This window comes from Rhinolophus sinicus, chromosome 15 (assembly GCF_057876585.1).
Source record: "Rhinolophus sinicus isolate RSI-liver-muscle chromosome 15, RSI-T2T, whole genome shotgun sequence".
NCBI lineage: Eukaryota > Metazoa > Chordata > Mammalia > Chiroptera > Rhinolophidae > Rhinolophus > Rhinolophus sinicus.
The window spans coordinates 129402477-129422687 of record NC_142515.1 but is presented as its reverse complement, the minus strand read 5'-3'; the positions used below and the strand labels follow the sequence as shown (position 1 = coordinate 129422687).

Below are 20211 nucleotides of genomic sequence, written 5' to 3'. Positions count from 1 at the left end.
TTCATTTCTCCTTCTCTTTTTTTTTTTACTTACATTTTTATCCTTTTATCTTTTTTAAAAAATTGAATGTCTGTTTGTATTCGGTTGCATTTATCTTTTCTATTTCTCTTCCCCTTTTTTTTTCCCTTTCCGTTTGTTTTCTTCTGTCTATCTTTCATGCATTTTGAAATAAGTACCTATTCTGTAGTTTATTCTAAGTTGCTAAAAAAGTGCAAAAACTAGACTGTTGTTTCATTTCTTTCATTCGACTTTAGATGGGTGCTATTCGGGTAGCAAACTGTAATCTCCACAATCAGTCGGTCGGGGAAGGGATAAGCGCTGCCATTCAGGATTTCCAAGTGAGACAGTACATCGAACAGTTGAGCAATTCCAGAGTGGGACTCCCGCCTGCCATCCTGCGGAGGGCCTGCTGGCTTGAGGCTGGGTCGGCCAGCTTAGGGCTGATCACTGTGGATGTCGCACTGGCCGCTGATCATCATTCTAAACATGAGGCCCAAAGACATTTCCTAGAAACTCATGATGCCCGAACTAAGAGGTAAGTGGAATCTAAGACTGGTAATAGTCTCATGTTCAGATGAAAATTACTAGCTAATTAGAGGAAAGTCTACTGTTAGGAATGGAATAGCATTTTAAATAAGGACTTAATGTGATTGTGTCCCTATGTGGTAACTCACTGACCTTCAGCTCTGGGTGCCTTTGTGGGTTTTTGATTCCCAGGAGTTTTTGTAGTAGGCATATTCATTTCTGATATAATTGGAAAAGTTACTGAACACATAGGCCATTAGTTTTATTAGATTAGTGTTTCTGAAAAGTATAGTTTCCAAACCACTAGCCCCAACATCTCCTTGGAATTTGTTAGACGTTTATATAATCAGGCCTTCCCAGAAACTAGGTCAGAAACTAGGGCTGGAGCCCAGCCGTCCATGTTTTAATAAGCTGTCCTGGTGATTCTCATGCAAGCTGAAGTTTGAGAACCAGTGCACTGTGTTGTCTGAAGGTAGAGGAGGGGAGCTCCCATCTTGGTGCCCCCTCTGTGTTCCACTTTCGGCATCAGATGCTTTGCATACGTGACACCATTTAATCCTCACAATGATCTCATTAGGTATATCAGACCATAGTTTTACAGGCGAGGAGACTGAGGCTCAAATGATAACTGACTTGTCGAAAGTCCTAGAGTTATTAAGTGGCACAGCTAGAATTTGAACCCACGTGTAGATGACCACAAAGCCATGCATTCTACTAAGCTTTTGCTGCATCAATGAAGTAAAACACTCTATGGGACATATAAGGTCTTTTATTTTGATAGTGCTTTAGAATATTTTTGCCGAATGACCAACTCTTCATGTGCTAAAATAGAGAAGTGATTTGAAATTGATAACATCTCATTGAAAGAATTCCTTCAATTCTCCCTCATCCTAACACTTTTCTCACATTTTTTTTTCCTTCTGTCTTCTCTGGACTGCTTCTAACTCGATATATTTGTTCCAGGTCATCTTTCACCTCTCAAACATGACTTTTTGAAAAATTCCCCATTTTCTTTGCCTAGTACAGAACTAGGTACATAGTAGATACTATCGTTCAAGAAATATACATGAGTGAATGCAAAATGAAAATGATGATTCCGGTTCTGTCTTCCTGTGAGGGCCCTGAGGATCCAATGAGATAATGCATGGAAAAAGGAATAAAGATGTAACTCTCAGATAGTATTACATAATATTTTTTAAGAAAGGAGGGAGTTAATAAATACTGACAGATTTGTGTGTGTGTCACTCAGAGAGCCTGAAGAATTTTGAATACATTTTCTTTTATTGTCTCAATTCTTAATACTTTGTTTAGAGTGCTTAGTACAAAATTATAAATTTTTTTCTCTAAAATATAAAATAGTGTGTTATTTTGGTTTTATTGAGAAACAGTTTCTTTTCTCATATTTATAGTGTTTTGGTGTATTAAATTTGCCATGTGAAATAGGCTCTGAAACGCTAAAGGTAATGAATTTTGAATTAAGTGTAGTCTATTTTAATAGTTCGGCCATTTTTTAGAGTAATGTTTAAAATGTTTAGTTCTCTTGAGAATATTTACTGCAGTTTTTAAACTGGATTGAAATGATTTTTATATTTAGCTCTGTGGCTTTTTTTTAAATGTATGTTATATAATGTATGTTATATTGTTCCTACTTATTTCCTTTGCTTATTTGTTTTTTAGAACGTCAAAATGATTAAAAAGAATGCCACAGTAAAAATAAACTTTTGTGCTTACCTCGTCTTTTAAAAATATTACCAATTAACTCATGTTTAACTAATTATCTGTCAAAAAGTTTTTCTTAATGAGTTTTTGTTATGTTGTTGTTTTTTGTTTGTTTTTGTTTTGGGTTCTGCTTAGGTTGTGGTTTCTGTGGCCAGATGACACCCTGAAGAATAAGAGGTGTAGGAACAAGTGTGGCTGTCTCGGTGGCTGCAGGTTCTTTGGCGGCACAGTAACTGGCCTAGATTTCTTCAGACTTGAAGAGTTGACACCTTCCAGTAGCTCTGCATTTTCAAGCACGAGTGCAGAGTCTGATATGTATTATGGACAGTCTCTGCTGCAGCCTGGAGAATGGATTATCTCTAAGGAAATTCCCAAAATTGTGGAAGGTAATAAAATGTGTAATGTTGTCACTTGTGCTAATCTTCTCTTTACCTCTATGCCATTCTGAGAGAAGTTCAGAGTTACATTGCGGAACTGAGTTTTTTGAGCAGTCTTAGAGGTAGGGTTCAGTATAGTCTGCCTTTCTTTTACAGGTGATTTAACTAAAGCCAGCTAAGAGTAGTGAGTTTCTCAAAGTTACACAAGGCAAAAGTAGGTCCATTGTTCAGATCTATTGTTGACATGGTAGATTTTCCTAGCCAAGCTTATTCTAAATATTTCTTTATTTATTGTCATTTTCCTAGAACCCAGCTTCCAGAGATATACTTAGAAATAAGTATAAGCTAATAGTTGTTTCATCAGTTTACTTTAATAGGAAAATTTATCAGTAGTAATATTTATACCATTGGGCCCTATGTTATCAACTACTTTTGCAAAATACTCTCCTCATCACTAAAATTGAACATGTTAAGAAGAGAAATGTGGTCTTTCCTTAGAGCCTATAGGATAACTTTATAAATATGTGTGTTTGGCATGAGCAGTGAATGGCATATTTCCCATGTATGAGATTTAAATCTACTAGTATGTGTTCTCTAAAGACTTCAGAAATGGAGTTTCTCTTGGATTTCTTAGATCTGTGTTCCCACATTTAAGTGCAGTATTTACTGCTTAAGTAGCCATGCTGTTAACAAGTGAAATGTACAGAAGTCTTGCTATTTCACCAATATTTAGCCTTTTTTCCTTAGACCACTCAAAAACACTAACTTAGCACTGCCTTTTGTCAGTATCAAACAAAGACAGGAAAAAAATAGTTTTAGTGTTTGTTGCATTGATTTCCCATGTATAGGGAGCTCTTACCGGAAAGAGCTAGACTACACATGCCAAATACTATTTAAATGATTTTTCACTGCATTTAATATATAAATGTGTACACGTTTTTAAGGTTGTTTGATTTCAGTGGTTTTGCAATAATAAAAGCAGATTATTTAAAAAATTAACAAACACTAAAATTTCTTCACATGTAAAGGATAAAAAAGATTCTAAGTACAATTTAACTTAGGTGTCTTTTTATAATGTTACGTCCTTAGATTTGAATAATGATTTGTTTTTAAAGATTTTCACAGGTATTTTCTCATTTCATCCCCATGCTACCATGTGAGTTTTATACTTTCCCTGTTTGCAGTGAATAAATGAAGGCTCATCACAGACTGAGTTTCATGGTCATACGGCCAAATATATAGCTGAGCAGAAAATAGTATCAGGGCCATCTCCCCTCCCTCCCAACTCCAATTACATAACATCATGGAATGTTCCAGATTAAAGAAGACATGAAACCAAATGCCATAATATATGATCCTGGGTTGGATCATGTACTGAAGGGGGCAGAAGTGCTCTCAAGGCCATTACTGGGCCAATTGAGAAAATTGGAAAGCACATATGGAGGTTAGATGAGTACTGCATAAGTACTGTACTTATCAAGTTGATAACTAACTATACAGTTGTTACATATTAGTCTTAGGAAATAAACATGTGTCTAGGGTAAAAGGCCACAGTATCGGCAAATTACTCTCAGATGGTTCAAAAATTATTATGTATGTTACATATAAATAGAGCAAATGGGACAAAATTTTTAAAATAGGCAATTACAACTAAAAGGTATGGTGGCTTTGTACTGTTTTTCAAAGTTTTTCGCAGGCCTGAAAATTTTCAAATACAAGATTGAAAAATAGAAAGGAAAAGAAATTCACTGTCCACGAACTTGGGGTCCATGCTTAATGTGGATACATTGCTATGTGAAATTAGATGCTTGTGCTTTTTGAAAACAATTACCCTTAAAACCAGGGAATTGAATTAAGTTGTCATATTTTTCATAAATTGCTTTTGAATTGACTGTGTTCACGTCAACTGCTTTTTTGCTTGTTGGCTTAGGTAACGTGAATGGCGTGAAGAGGAAAGAGTGGGAAAACAAGTCGGCAGGGATGGAAGCCGAGAGGAAAGTGCAGCACCTCAGCCTGCAAGTGCCGCTGCGCTCGCACAGCTCCTCCTCGTCCTCCGAGGAGAACAGCAGCTCCAGCGCTGCCCAGCCTCTGCTGGCTGCAGACAAGGAAAGCCCCTCCTCTGGTGCCGATGACCATTTGCTGCAGAAAGAATTCTCACGTGGTGCCGAGCGAGATGAGGGCCAAGTGAGGTGGGTGCTCCTGCGAGGGGGGACCTGGTCACAGCAGGATCATAATTGCTCCTCCCCATGGCCAGAAAACCTTCTTTCCTCTCAGGTCATCCACTGTAGAAATTGTTTTTCTCCTCCTGCCTCCTGTCCTTGTTTCTAAATGTCCACTTGCCATTGCCTTTCTGATGGTAACAGCAAGACATATATATTCCTTTCAGATATTAGGAAAATACAGAAAAGTGTAATGAAGATAAATGTTTCCTGTCATCCCACCGCTGAGAGTGAACCACTGTTAGCATTTGGGTATTATCCTTCCAGTGTGGTGAATATTTTTTGGTCCTCCTCGTTTTATAACAGTTGATTACTCTTTTCTTGACACACACTGTCCCCTGGATTTGACAGCACATTTCAGAGTTTCCTCCCACTTCCTGGCTATTCCTCCTCAGTCTCTATTTTCACGTCCTCCATTTTTTTCCTCCCTTTCTTCTTCCTCTTCCTCTTCCAGTCGGTCATTTGTAAATGGTGCTATCCCCTAGGACTCTTGTTCTGTACCCTTTTCTCCACTCATCCTATACTCTTTTCCCGCACAGTCTCAATAGCTTTTTGGCTTCTACTATGAGTTGTAGCTAACATCTTTAAACTCCAGCCAAAACCTTTGTCCCTATAAGCCCAGTTCCCTTCTTGATTGATCTACGTGGATGTTTCATGGAGACCTCAAACTTGACACATAAAAAATGGCCTTTTGCCTGTCATGATCAGTTTGTTCTGCCTCAGTAAATGGCACTACACCTTCAGCTGCCAAAGTCAGACATATTGCGGGTACCTGTGACTCCTTCCTCTCCTTCAGTTTCTCTCATTTAATCAAAGGCCCCTGGTATATTTTGTCGGACAAGCTTTTTAAAGATATGAGAGAAAAAACCTTATATAAATGCATTAATGTTCATGGATTATAGGTAAAAGATTATACTCAAGGTTTCTTTAAGTGTCTGTTGTTTTAAGCTCCCTCCACTTTTTTGGGAAACTGGATGGGGTATGAACACATATGGTGCTGTCTTGTTACTTTGTATGGTTATTTTATTGTAAAATTTTAGATTTTCCTTATTGTAAGATAAATGATTAAAATTACTAAAAGGAATTGATAAGTACTTCTATTTATACTTAAAGCAAATTGTATGATGTGTAGTAACTGGTAACGGCTTTGCTTTCTGTTTTAGTATTCCTCCAGAAATTTCAGGAAACAGCCCTGTGTCTCCTAATACTCAGGACAAGTCAGCAGGTCAGTCTCCCCTGAGGTCTCCCTTGAAACGACAGGCCTCTGTATGTTCCACCCGCCTGGGAAGTACCAAGAGCCTTACTGCTGCTTTTTATGGGGACAAGCAGCCTGTGACAGTTGGCGTCCAGTTTAGTAGTGATGTCTCCAGAAGTGATGAGAATGTACTAGATTCACCAAAGCAGAGAAGAAGTTTTGGTTCATTTCCTTACACCCCATCAGCAGACTCTAACTCATTTCATCAGTATCGATCCATGGATTCCAGCATGTCAATGGCTGATAGCGAAGCCTACTTTTCTGCAGCTGAAGAATTTGAGCCCATTAGCAGTGATGAAGGCCCTGGAACTTACCCAGGTAGAAAAAAGAAGAAAAAGCAAACCCAGCAGATTGACTACAGTAGGGGTTCCATATATCACAGTGTAGAAGGACCACTTACTGGCCATGGCGAAAGCATTCACGATCCCCGAACTCTGCCGTTCAGAACTCATCCTTCGCAGGCCTCCTTTGTGTCTGCCTTAGGTGGAGAGGATGACGTTATCGAACATTTGTATGTTGTAGAAGGCGAGAAGACAGGAGAGAGCGAACAGATTACTTCTCAGCAACCCGTGATGAGCTGTTACCAGGCGTACCTCACTCAGTTCCAGGTAGTGAATTGGTCAGTGAAGCACCCAACCAACAAAAGGACCTCCAAGTCCTCATTGCATCGTCCCCTCGACCTGGACACACCGACCAGTGAAGAAAGTTCATCATCATTGGAGCAGCTGTCTGTTCCAACTTTTAAGGTATAAACCAAATCATTGCTGACATGTTTATTTAGATAAATCGATTTTGAAGATACTATTTTCAAAATTACTCTCTCAGTCATTTTAGCTACCTGTCTGAAAGACAGAATTTATGCAGTCATAGCTTCATGTACGAGAGTAGGTCTCAGTTACTGTTGAGTATTATAAATTCGAGTATATCAGGAGTAGTTTGAGACTTGATTGTGACAATGTTAATCAATTAACATATAGTTTCTACATTATAGATTAGGATCAAGTCTCTGAATTCATATTTTCTGCGTCTTAAAAATAAGTTTTGAAGTTGTTTTTAGTAGTCGGTATTCTTTCTACTAATCCGTAACTGCTTCTATGCAAATCTATTTCTACTCATTTGACATTTGAGGTCTTATAATTTAGTATGAATTAGTTATTGTCCACTTCTGTAAATAGCTTTTTCTAGGAAAGTTAAAAATAAGTCAATAAATGTAGTGATGATGGCCAATATGAAAACCATTTTATAAAAGTATACATTTGTAAGAGAAATTTTTATGATTTTAAAGACTAAATTTAAGGCTATAAAATGTTATGGAACTAATTAACAATGTTCAGGAATCTTATGTGGTGTATACTTACATATATATAAGTATACATTTTCTTACATTTTATGTATATGTGTGTGTGTATATATATGTATATATGTATATATATGTACTGTGTATATATATATGTATATATATGTATATATGTATATATGTACATATATATGTATATACATACATATACATATATACATATATATACATGCATTTATTTAAAGTGTCTAAATGTTAATGTATTCATTCTTAATTCAGAGATTTCTTATGTACCACTGTGTGTCCGGCATTTGCTGTGCACTGATGAGGGAAATGGCCATGGAGCTTATAGTTTAGGGGTGGGAGACAGATGGATAAGTACATGATCACAAATTGAGAAGTCTTATGAAGATAATCAAAGGATACTGGGACAGAGAATAATGGGGGTGGGCTAATGGTTGAATTTCCATGAAAGGTCTATCTAAGGAAATACTTAGACCGAAACTTAAAGGATGAGGGGGGTGAGGATGGGAAGACCTGGGGACTGCACTCAGGGTGCAGGCATCAGCCTCACTGAAGGTCTGAGGTGGGAAGGAAGTCAGTGTGCGTGAGACGTGGTGAGTTCGGGCACCTGCTCCAGGTGAGCCGGAGGCCTGAGCAAGGGTTACAGACCAGGGGATCAGCAGTGAGAATTTTATTTTAATTTCATTGGGAAACTGGTGAGAGCTTCAAGGAAATGGGATGTAATCTCATACTTCGGCTACTAAGTGGAATTTAATTGTTACTAAGCCAGAGGGGAAGTGAGATGATCACTTAGGAGGCTGTGGCAGCAGTCGGTGATGGCGTGACGGCCTTGGACTAAGATGGAAATGGGATAAATGGAGTTCAGTATCCTTACAGATATGCATATAGATGTATATAAATGTGTATTAAAGGAGGAAGACACTTTAGTGCATTTACAAAGTTTTGGTTTGTGCCCATTTCTCTTCTTGGCCCAAGATAAGCTGCCTCTGCTATGATTTCACATGTACTCTTTAGTCCACGTGAAAATGTCGGTATCTGGATTTTCCATTATGAAATCACATGATACTTGCTGTGCGCAATATTACCTGAGAGGTTAGAGTTATTTTGGTATTGTTAATAAATCCTTCTAGTTTGATTAGGCCATCAAATATCTAGAAAAGTAAGTCAAAGAATTCATATCTTTAGATAACATCAGAAGAAAAAAAAGTTATTTTTCTCCATTAAATCTAAATAAGTGGCTGGTGTTTAAAACGGTTCAGCTTGATCATTGAAGTGCATTATTTGCATTGTTTATCTTTTTTTATGAATTTAAAATACATTCTAACTTTTCCTATAATGTAATATTTCTATGGGATTCTACCCCACTTAAAAGCTGATTGTGCTAGGAAAAGACTTGAAAATTATCTTAAAAGCTCAATTTAAAAGGAACTCTGGAAGAAACACATTTGAAGAACTTGCTTTTAAGCTTTGTTGTACAGCCGTTTACTCGGTGCTGAGGCCTTACAGCCTGCCTTGTCATCTGAATAAACAGAAAACGAAATTGCCAAATGAATATTTTCTGTGATTTTTCTCAATTTATTAAATATTTATATTGCATGTGTCAAAATCATATTAACAGGGTAATCTGGATATTCACAAATAATCAGTCTATAGCATAAAATTAGAGAATAATGAAATTAAAATTCTAGACTGTAAGTAATGTTTTACATGATTCTAGGTCATCAAACAGGGACTCACAGCTAATTCTTTACTAGACAGAGGAATGCAACTTTCAGGATCAACTTCAAAGTAAGTAAAAATTACATACTTTTCACATTTAAAGTCTTTGTCTTTTCTTGATTTTGAGAGCTGCAGAGTTTGTTCTGAGAAATAACATTCTTTACTTGACTGGAGATTTTATTTTATGAATAAATTATCCTAAATAATTCAATTCTGTTGTGTGTCATGGCTTTGCCTGCGTTTGTCAGCAGTCGATAGCATTTCTATTAGCATGCTCGTACTACTCCAGCCATCACTCGGTGTGTCACAACTGGGAACTAACAGGAATTCACAATTGTAGTGTTCATGTTTTGGAAAAGCCCATCAAATAAATATGTCAAAAATGTTTTCCACATTTGATATATTAACTATCTTTGATCCATTTGCATTTTAGTACCTCATTTGTCCTGTTTGAGAAGTATTTGGGACATAAACTAGTCCAATTCGCTGAAATTTTTAGTTGAAATGTGTAGATTTAAGTGGTCACTCATCTTAAGGAAGCTCCAACTTCTTTTTTCATGGTCTTTGTAATCTCTACTTGTTGTTAAATTGTACAGTACACCATATACTCCCCTGGAAAAGAAAACCGTTGAAAACACAGACGACGAAACATTAACAGAAGAATGGACCCTGGATCAACCAATGTCTCAGACCAGGACCACAGCCATCGTTGAAGTAAAAGGGACCGTTGATATTGTTCTGACTCCCCTGGTGGCAGAAGCGTTAGACAGGTATGGATTTTGTCTATATCTATTATTTTATAAAATAGTAAATGTATGTGATATCAGAAGTATACATGATATATGTTCATAAAGATGAATGTTGGTAATAGCTGTTTTGACTGAACAAAAATGAAAATATGTTTAGAAAGCTCTCTGTTTCAGTTATCATTTGTTACTTTTTCAGCCTAAATCATTATATTGCAATATTGTAATAATTATATTGCATTATATTTTCCTTTTTTCGCTTTTGTGCTGATGAGCATAAAATGACCCAATTCCCAGGAACTAATTATTATGTTTGATATTCTTACTACTGTCTAGTTCATGGATGGATAAAGGGGAAATAATAGGTTCTCTGTCCTGAAAGAAGCTTGTAGTTTATCCAAAGAGATAAAACTAACATGACTGAAATCTAGAATGGAACATAAATGGAACAGTTTCAATAAAGTAGATCATCATGTTAAGTGATACTCATGTTTTGCATTTACTGTTTCTCTTCCCTCAGATACATTGAAGCAATGGTTCATCTTGCCAGCACGAGACATCCAGCTGCCATCGTAGACAATCTTCATGCCCAAGTCCTCAGGGAAGCTGTCCAGAACAGCAAGACCACCTTCTCAGAAAATGTGAGACCTTTTTATTCAGGAGAGTGTGGCAAATTGAGTATTCTTTATGGGTACATAATATCCAAACTTGAAAAATTTGAATGTATTAACATTATATTAGCTTTTTAAACTGGAATTCATGGACATTTCTGAATAGTTTTTATGTCATTGGCTCCATAAGAGACAGGATGTATAACTATACTATGGGTTAAATAGTAGTCACCTGTTAAAATATAGCTTTATTTTATTTATTTTAATTTCAGAAGTAGCTTAATTCTAATCCTTTCCTGAAGAGCTTTGTCCCTAAGTGAATGAGCATTCTTTAGGACTGCTATGTTCATTTTCTAAGAAATTAAAGCTACATATTATTTTGGTTTCCCTATATGATTAGATAAATTGTCTTACAATATTTTGGAGATTTTTTTTGTTCACCTCGGTGAATCACGTCACTGCTTCCTTGTGTATGATATTCAACTTATGCTATAGTCCAATCCATGAAGCTACTTTCTTAGCAGTCATCTCCTGGTGTTTTTCTGGAGATTCTGCATTTGACCTTCAAATTGATCTGGGTCATATTTGGACTAGGGACTGGAGATAAGGAGAAAGTGAGGGTGATTGTTTTAGTGATTCAGTTATTCAAAATATATTGGTAATTAGGGTATAAGAATACAAATCAAAAGAAATTTGAAAATTTTCCTGGCCAACAAGGAGCCAATTATGAGAAACCAAATCTGCTCTCAAGTAAGTAGAATTCAGTGATCCTAAAAAAGTACCTATTATTGTTATTTGGGTCTGTTTCCCTGTAGGCCGATTTCATTTTATTGTGGATCACTTCTCTCAAACCTATTTGCTAAGGTTTGGACTTTAAGACTAGGGATCTAAACCAGATGGCAGCTGGTACATAGTTGGGCATGAAAGAGCACAGTGGATGAGCAAGTTGCTGTTGTAGAGGATTGGAAATCATGAAATGTCTGCGAAATAATAATTCCACTCTCACTCTTTTTAGTTATCTTCCAAACAAGATGTTAGAGCAACAAAAACTGAGCACCCTCCTCTGGGAACGACTAACCAAGGACAAGCACAGACAAATCTTATAACGAAGCAAGATAATGTAACAATTAAAGGTCTTCAGGCTAATGTTAGCATACCCAAGGTAAACATTAATAGTTTTGAAAATTTTCCTGAAAGAGGAGAGCACTTTGGTGGTTTTATCCTTTGTGTTCACTAAACTGAATGGTAGTGGAACAGATTGTAATATCAAAAGTATATATTTTATTCCCTGATTATCTGATATAGGAATGTAATGTAAGTAAGTTTACTTAGGCAGAATATTGGGTAAGATATACTAAAATATTCCACATCCATGCAGTAAGAATTTAATTGTGATTATTTTTTGAGAGTCTATATTTATAAAGTTCGTCTTCATCACCATCAGACACATTGATATGCCATTCCTAACAATAATTTTTTCATTTTTCTGTATATCTTATGTTTGACAATTTTCACCTTTCAACTCTGTCATTTATGACATTTTGTGTGTTAGGTAAACTTATGTTTGTTGCAAGCCTCAGTGGAAGAATCTCCAAGTACAGCTCCTAGCAGAAGTGTGAGTCACGTGTCCCTAGTTGCATTGTGTTTTGACAGAATCGCTACACAAGTTCGTATGAACAGGTAAAAAAGATTTCATTAATTCGAGCTGCAATTATCTTCCTGGATGTTAAAGCAAGCCTCCATCATCATCTTAATACATTTTCAAAAATTCTAAACTGGTATTGGAATTTCAAATCTCACTTAGTAGGTTTTTAGAAGTTTGTTCTGTTTTTATTCATACTATTTTTCTGTGAACACTGAAGAATTTGTTATTAATATTGGTTTGTTTAAAGCAGTGGAATTTCAAAAAAATAAAAAAAACACTTATTAGTTAAATGTGTTTCCGGAACTGTGTTATTTAAATGTTAACCATCACACTGTTTTTCTTTTCCATCAAGAGGTGTGGTTGAAGAGTCTTCAAATAATGCCGAGCCCAGCAGAACATCCCATTTTGATAGGTACGTCCACGCCACTAAAATGCAGCCTCAGTCATCTGGATCTCTCAGATCGAATGCGGGAGCAGAGAAAGGCAAAGAAATTGCTGCCAAGTTAAACATTCATCGCGTTCATGGGCAACTCAGGGGTCTAGATACAACAGGTAGGATTCTACAAATATTTTTTCTTTGACATGTATAAATACAAGAGGATTTTGCAAGAGGAAACATTGTTTTTTCCTCTGAATGTTGCTGTCATTTGAGTATTTCATAAGAAAGGTATTTCTGCACATGTTGAACACATGGTATTATACTATTTATTATTCACATTCCATACAGAATGGAAGGGAAACTTTGGTAGGAATGTAAGTGGTATGGCCCAAGATTAGGAACCCATCTGTCTGCTTGCTCGTTGTAAAACAGGGAGAGTGTGATCTTTATACACTTTCTCCCTTTATTAACCATTATGTTGGCACAACTTGATTGAAAATAGTTAATCGTCATACCAAAAGTAGATAGTCAAGTCTGCAAAATACAGCAGCCATAAAAGTGGTAGACATGGCTGTGCCTCTTAAAGAGAAAACCAGAGACGTCACCCACCATTTCAATATTTTTGACTCAACTCAGTGCATATGCTCATGAAGAGGCTTAAATGACCTTAGATTTTCAAAGATTCAATCCAGGAAAAAACTGAGGTTTATTAGTCTTATTTGAGATGACTGCTACGCTAAAAATCTCCATATGGGACAAGTGACCAGTCCTGAATGAACAAATGATTTCCTTGAATTTGCCCCCTGCATTCTGTAGGCTCTGAAGGTTCCATGATTCCTGCCTGTGCTCTGGGCCCATATAAGGCTGTGGCTTTCTCAAGGCTTATTTCACTGTCCTTGTGTTTGATGTCAAAACACTTGACCGGAGGATACCACAGGAAGAGATCGTTTGTGACTCCCTGAGCCCTGTGGTCCTAATGCGGGTACACCTCACAGTGGCCTGAGTTACAGAAAGACTTGCAGAGCTCAGCTCTGTAGTTTGCACTGGTAACCCCTTGAGTGTTATACAGACCACAGGCAATAACTACGTATGATTTTGAAAGGCACATACGTAGTCCAGAAAAAACTCATCAAAGACAAAACTCCCGAGGAAATTCCAAGGTGGTCATTGCATAAAAATATAGGGGGGAAAAAAGGGAATTAATGTCTTTGCTTATATGTACATATGGTATCTGTGAATAGATACTCAGTAATCTCATGACATTTGTTACCTGTAGGAAGGGGAAGGAGATGTCTAGGTGTGGTGTCAGGGGCTTGCATTGTGTACCCTTTCATAGTTTTTGGAACTTTGATCTATGTGAGTGTATTACTTCGTCAAAACATTTAAATAAAATACAACTTAAATCCTCCCGTTACACCGTGCATCAGAATAAGTTAATGAAATTAAAGAGAAATATAAAAAAAATTATTATAAATAATGAGAAAACTACAGAAAATGTAGGTTAATTTTTACTTTCTGATTAGGAAAGACTCTAATCGTAAATGTATAGTATTTTATTTTCATAATGGAATATTATGTAACTGTTAAAATAATATCTTGGAAGAATTTTTAATGACCTGAGGAAATTACCATGGCTTAGCTTACTGTTGCATGAAAATTGGGAGCTAAAGCTGGTTTGGAAAATGATCTCTAAAGAGCTAGGAGATAATTTACTTCAAATGCACTTATCTTTGGGTGGTAAATTTATATGTGTGTTTTCATCTTCTTGCTTTTCTGCATTTATTAGCTGTAATCAGAGAAAGACATTTTAAAAAGTAAGATAAAATGAAAACCTCTGCCAGCTCTTCGGGATGTTACTTTCCATATTGCACATTGTAAGCAGTGGGATATGAAGACGTCTGTGATAAATTGTAGTTGCACAAAATATATTAGCATGAAGCAATCTGTTAGTAAAAGCTGTAATTTTTCTAGAATATAACGTTTTTCCCAAAGCTGGGTAATTAAAATAATTTTTTATTTTGTAACATGATGAGAAAGTATTTAAAAGTCGCTTACTGTGAAACTGAATTATTCAGGAGCATTTTAACTTTAGATTTTTAGAGTGCCCTGTAATCTTTCAGAAATGAATTCCTCCTGCCTTTGGGCAATTATTTGTTACTGTGGAATCTTTTTTCCTTCCTCTTCAACATGATTCTGGAACTTTTCAAGTGGTACTACATTACATAGCATTATTTTGGAAGTTGGTTGGTTCATTTGTTTATTTTCCTTTTTGACAGACTGCTAAGATGTCTTTTAAACACAACCACTGTGCAAAATGTTTACATTGTTTGGTGTTTTAAAAAATGTATACAAACCTCTGTCTGTAAGAATGGTGGTTTTGTTTTCTTTTGATCATAGATATTGGTACTTGTGCCATCACTGCTATTCCCTTTGAGAAGTCCAAAGTTTTGTTTACTCTTGAAGAGTTGGATGAGTTTACATTTGTGGATGAAACTGATCAGCAAGCTGTTCCAGATGTAACTCGAATAGGTCCCAGCCAGGAAAAATGGGGCTGGATAATGTTTGAATGTGGACTTGAAAATTTAACCATAAAAGGTAGGTATTTTTGTTTTTATAAATTCTGCTTCAGAAGGGGACAAATTGGCCCCACATGGCTGACATGTTTTGAGCACTCATAACTTTGAGTAACCTGCATGGAATCGACGTATCCTGGGAGAAAATGTGGTACCTGGGATTGTTTACCAGGGGTGGCTGCCCCATCCCATTCCCTCCATTGCTAGTTCCCTCCAGAACTAGCAGAGCGTCTAGACATGCAAAACCTCAGTGCCTGAACAAAACAGTCTGTGATTCAGAACAGAGCCCCCCAGCTTTTGAAAGCTTGCATCTTTCGGAATTGGTTCTTTGATTCGCAGAGCTTTGACGTGTAGGATGAAAATACTGTAAATCTTTTGTTCAGCAAGATAGGCCGCTTTACAATTATACCTATTTTCTTTTACTTTATTGAGTAATACATTAAAATGGGAAGGCTGGACTGTGGATAAGACTTTTAGGTTTAGTCATATTATTGTAGTTGTATATGCCTACAATTCCTTACCTACAGTCTAATCTGACGTGTCCCTCTTATAGATAGGGGCAAAGTTTGGGTGAGAGAAAAAAGATAGTTCTGTGTTTTTTTATTTGTATCTTTATGGGTATTGTGGAACACATTATTGAGATACCCACTGTTTTTAATAAATTCTTTCATTTTTATAGGAGGAAGACAGTCTGGTGCTGTTTTATATAATACTTTTGGAACGATTGGTAAAACTAGTGTCACAGAAAGGGGTGGAGTGCTGACATCCAATAATTCCTCCGATTCTCCCACGGGCAGCGGCTATAACACTGACGTCTCTGAGGATAATCTTCCTTGTGACCGAACAAGCCCTTCTTCAGATTTAAATGGAAATTCTGTTTCAGATGAACAGGTTGGTGGATTTCTAACATTCATGCTTTGGAAAAATAACATGGAAAACAACATACCCAATTTGGAATTAATTTCTGGAGTATATTTGCTTGTCTTCTATATTTTGGATTTTGCTTAAATGGTTGTCAAGGCATTTTGGTGATTCTACTTCCACTTGAGTATAATTTTTGTGTGCACTGCATCCTAGACATATTTATAATCTGTCATAGTACCTAGCATAACACTGTGTGCATGTTAGTCACTTAATATTTATTGAATTAATGAGTTCATAGAATTTCAAAAAAGCAGGCTTTGTTTTGTTGCTGGTAGAATTTCATGTAAGTTCTAAGTATTTCTATCAGTATCTGCCTATTTCAATTAGAGTCCTGAAAAACACCTTATATGCATCTCATTTGTTATTTTTATTATGGAGAATTTCATAGTGATGAATACAGGCAGCGATAATAAAAATACTTAGAATTCTAGAGTACAGAAGGGTTGTACCCCTAAGTGACTGGTGACCTTGGGCAAGTCATTTACCCTCTCCCAAGTTTCATCTGTAACAGCAGTATTGTAATGATGTTGACGTTCTAGAGTTGTGAAGATTGAAGGAGACACTACTTATGAAAGGCTTAACTCAGTGTCTCCCCATAGTAAGAACTTGGGAAATTTTGTTGGGCTTAAACACACACACACACACACACACACACACACACACACACACACACACACGTACACTTCTGGTCATTGGAAAAATAGACCAATTGAAGAAGAAAGAAGTCACCTCTTAATTCAGAAAAGTGTCATGGTTATCCAGTATAACCATGGTTTCTAGGAACCCCAGGTTTCTAGGAATTTCTTTTGAGATATTTATTTTGACTTGATGGGTAGTTTGAGAGTTTAGTCAGTTTTCTTGTGAGGTCTTTTGGAAGTGTTCGAGTGGTGGGTGGCATTAGCAGTTTAATTAAGGAAATTAAGTGTGTAGGAGCTGCTCTCTGGACAGAAGAGCAGGGAGGAGCCCATTCTTTCCCTCCCTTTCACCTACTAAAATCCCTGATGGAAACCCAGCTGTCTTCCTCGAGCTCTCTGATCCTGCTGTCCTTGCTGAAAGTCCCCCATTTTGTATCATTGCTCTCTTTGGGCTCTCTGACTTTCCTTGGTCCATTGCCGGAGGCAGTGCCTTGTCCTTCTGAACTGTGGTGCTCTCCCCTGTGTCCTGTGCTCGGCCACTCCTGTCTTCCTGCTGTGTGTCCACTCCCTGACTGACTTCATTCCTTGTCAAGCTCCATCACTTGCTGACACTGCTCCTTCCCCTCGCTCATGCCCTTAGCACCAACCCTTCAACTGAGCTCCAGGGTTGTGTCCAGTGGCCTTTCTGATGCCTCATTGACACGTGCATTGGCACCAAGAAGTCAGTCAATCTAAAATCAAGCTGATTATTCTTTGCTTCACATGCTCGTACAGTTAGTTGCTTATTGTCTACATGTCCCCTTCCTTTTTTTAAAATTTCAACTTCCTCAGGACTGTCTTCTGTGTCTTTGTATACTCAGTGCCTAGCTCGCAGCCCTTGTCTGAAACCCGCAGGCCAGATGTATTTGAGAAATCAGATTTCCTGCTTTTAAAAGAAAGGTTACCTGGTGTGTATTGTGTGTTACATAAACTCCCAGGGGCATCGGAGGCAGCACTCATCTTGAACTATTTAACTTTCTGCAGCACAACTGTAAGAAAAACACCAGGTGGGATAAATAGCTCCTCATCAGTTCAAATCAGATTTTGATGCCACATGCAGAGAAAGAGATTTAGATTTTCAGAACGTGGATTTTAGAATTGCAGATAAAGGAGGTGGACTTATATTTAGTGCTGACTTTGCTGGGGGCTGTAGTTCACACTGTTTGTAGCACTTAGGATTCACAGCTATTTTGTGTGTATCCTTCATTCCTTAATCACCCACAAGAAAGTGTCAATCTTTTCATTGTCGTGACCATGATATCTAAAGGTGAACTAGAGACCTGAAGCAGACGTAACAGGCAGTGGGCTTTCTTGTTTCTTTGATATTATGCATCTTACCCCACTGCATTCTGGAGTGGTGATTATACATGTTAAAACTATTATTCCTACTTTTCAATACAGATTTAGATTTCTAGCATATGAAGTAACTAAGAATTTTTTGTACAGTGTTATTTATTTGAATGTGGGCTACTTATTATGGCACTTTAGTTGGCAGTTTGAAATATTCTGTTAAAATGGAAAGGGAAACAGATGGCACTAGGAAACAGAAGCCCTTCATGCCTCATTCATTCCCCCACCGCATAGCTGTGTGACCTCTGGCAAGTGACAAAACATCTCCCTCTCACTTTCTTCATCTGGAAAAAAATCACACTTAACATCCCTAAACAGAAAGTTGTTGGTGTTCTCTTTTATGTAGGATGAAGGAGTCGAATCTGATGATTTGAAAAAAGATCTGCCCCTCCTGCCTCCGCCCCCAGATTCCTGCAGCATGAAGCTCACTATCCAGGAGATCTGGTTCAGCTTCGCAGCGCCCACCAACGTGCGATCACCTACACATGCGTTTTCCAGGTAAAAGGCTTTACAAGCCCTATACTGTCTCTTGGTGTTTATGTTAAATAGCACCCAGTTCTGTTTCATGTGCTTTTGTGTGTTTTTTTAAATTATTTTTCTGATATCCTCAGTGTTAGGGTTGCCACCTTTTCCCCATCTTTGCTACTTCATACTTTCTGTGGATGTTATTCTCAGCTTGTTTGACCCTTTTTCTCTTCTAGGGCTTTAGTTTTATTTCACATATTATTCTGCCATAAGCTTTTTATTCTTTTCACCTCCAATAGGCTTTTATATATTTTTTCTTTTCTATTACCTATTCTTTGCATATCCTAGGTACAGCTTCATAATTTGTCTGGTGGTCAAAGGAAAAGTAATTTTGCCTAAATAAAATAGCCATGAAGTACAGTAGATAGGGAGGATTGTTTGAAATACAAATCTTGACACTTGTTTTTATAATTAAAACAAATTCTTAAAGGCAGCTGAACCTTTTAAGCACTGCGACCCCAGCTGTTGGTGCGTGGCTCGTCCCCATTGATCAGCTCAAGTCGTCCTTAAACAAACTGGACACTGAGGGTACGCTGAGAATCTGTGCTGTTATGGGATGCATAATGACGGAGGCGTTAGAGGTAAGTCTCCCAACAGTACAAGGGATTACACATAGTTTATTATTGAAAACACTCCTTATTATTCACCATTGTTGGAAAACAGACCTGCAAGTTCTTAATTACTGTATATCTTTTATTTGTACTATTTTTGAGACATCATTCTAAACCTGTGATTTTTGTTTTGTTTTCAGAATAAAAGTGTACATTTCCCCCTAAGAAGTAAGTACAACAGACTCACAAAACTTGCCCGCTTTCTCCAAGAAAACCCTTCATGTCTACTGTGCAATATCCTCCACCACTACCTGCACCAGGCAAATTACTCCATCATTGATGATGCTACGATGGTGAGTTATTGGAGCCATTTGTCAGCTCTGAAGAATCCATTGACCCACGGGGTGTGAGATGCATGTGGGAACTCCAGAGGACAAATACGGATAGATATACAGGCTTCTGGACAACAGCGGGCTCAGATTACTGACCTGGGAGTTGATAGCATAAAGGTGCTAGAAGCTGTGGATATGTATGAGGCGTCTAGGGATGGTGTGTGGGAGAAAGAGGTCTGGGATGGATCCCTGAAGAATACCACTATGAAAGGGGGTAGGAAGGGCAGATAGAGGCACACAGAGTGCTGAGGAGAGGAAAGAAGAGTAGGAGAACCAGGAAAGAATGTCTTGGAAGCCAAAGGGATAATGGGTTTCAAGCAAGAGAGTAATCACCAGAGTCAGAGTTCACAGAAATGGTTAATGATTGAGGGGAAGAATATATAATTGTACAAAATGAATACAATACACCTCTGCCCCTAGAAAAGCATTCTAGAAGGTAACACATCGTGATGAGAGGTTTAGAGCCTGAGGATCTCCCTTCTGCTCTCCAAGCTTCTGGTCAGTAGAGAATACACAAGAATTTTAGGGATCCCAAATTAGGGGTCAGTGTATCCATACTACCAATGGCCAATCAAGCTCCTGATAACCTGCCATGAGAGACTCTCTAGGGAATGATGGATTTGTAAAAGGTGCTTGACCTGAGGTTGGTGTTGTGCTCTCCACTCCTACCCTGAGAATTGAGGACTGAGAGGTCCACAGTGTAAGG

At 37.6% G+C, this 20211-nt stretch overlaps 1 protein-coding gene across 7 annotated transcripts in view; it reads left to right on the top strand.

The window, feature by feature from the left end:
- The window catches only part of BLTP1 (bridge-like lipid transfer protein family member 1), a 158929-nt gene that overhangs the window by 65147 nt on the left and 73571 nt on the right, over window positions 1–20211 (top strand). For all 7 annotated transcript variants that reach the window (XM_019741408.3, XM_019741409.3, XM_019741413.3 and 4 more), the window contains exons 26-40: window positions 255–535; window positions 2380–2630; window positions 4552–4810; window positions 6004–6841; window positions 9134–9204; window positions 9732–9905; window positions 10402–10522; window positions 11508–11654; window positions 12045–12172; window positions 12490–12689; window positions 14914–15111; window positions 15769–15980; window positions 18384–18535; window positions 18993–19143; window positions 19314–19466. In XM_019741408.3, the coding sequence (XP_019596967.3) occupies window positions 255–535; window positions 2380–2630; window positions 4552–4810; window positions 6004–6841; window positions 9134–9204; window positions 9732–9905; window positions 10402–10522; window positions 11508–11654; window positions 12045–12172; window positions 12490–12689; window positions 14914–15111; window positions 15769–15980; window positions 18384–18535; window positions 18993–19143; window positions 19314–19466 (3336 nt within the window). The remainder of the gene's footprint in view (window positions 1–254; window positions 536–2379; window positions 2631–4551; window positions 4811–6003; window positions 6842–9133; window positions 9205–9731; window positions 9906–10401; window positions 10523–11507; window positions 11655–12044; window positions 12173–12489; window positions 12690–14913; window positions 15112–15768; window positions 15981–18383; window positions 18536–18992; window positions 19144–19313; window positions 19467–20211) is intronic.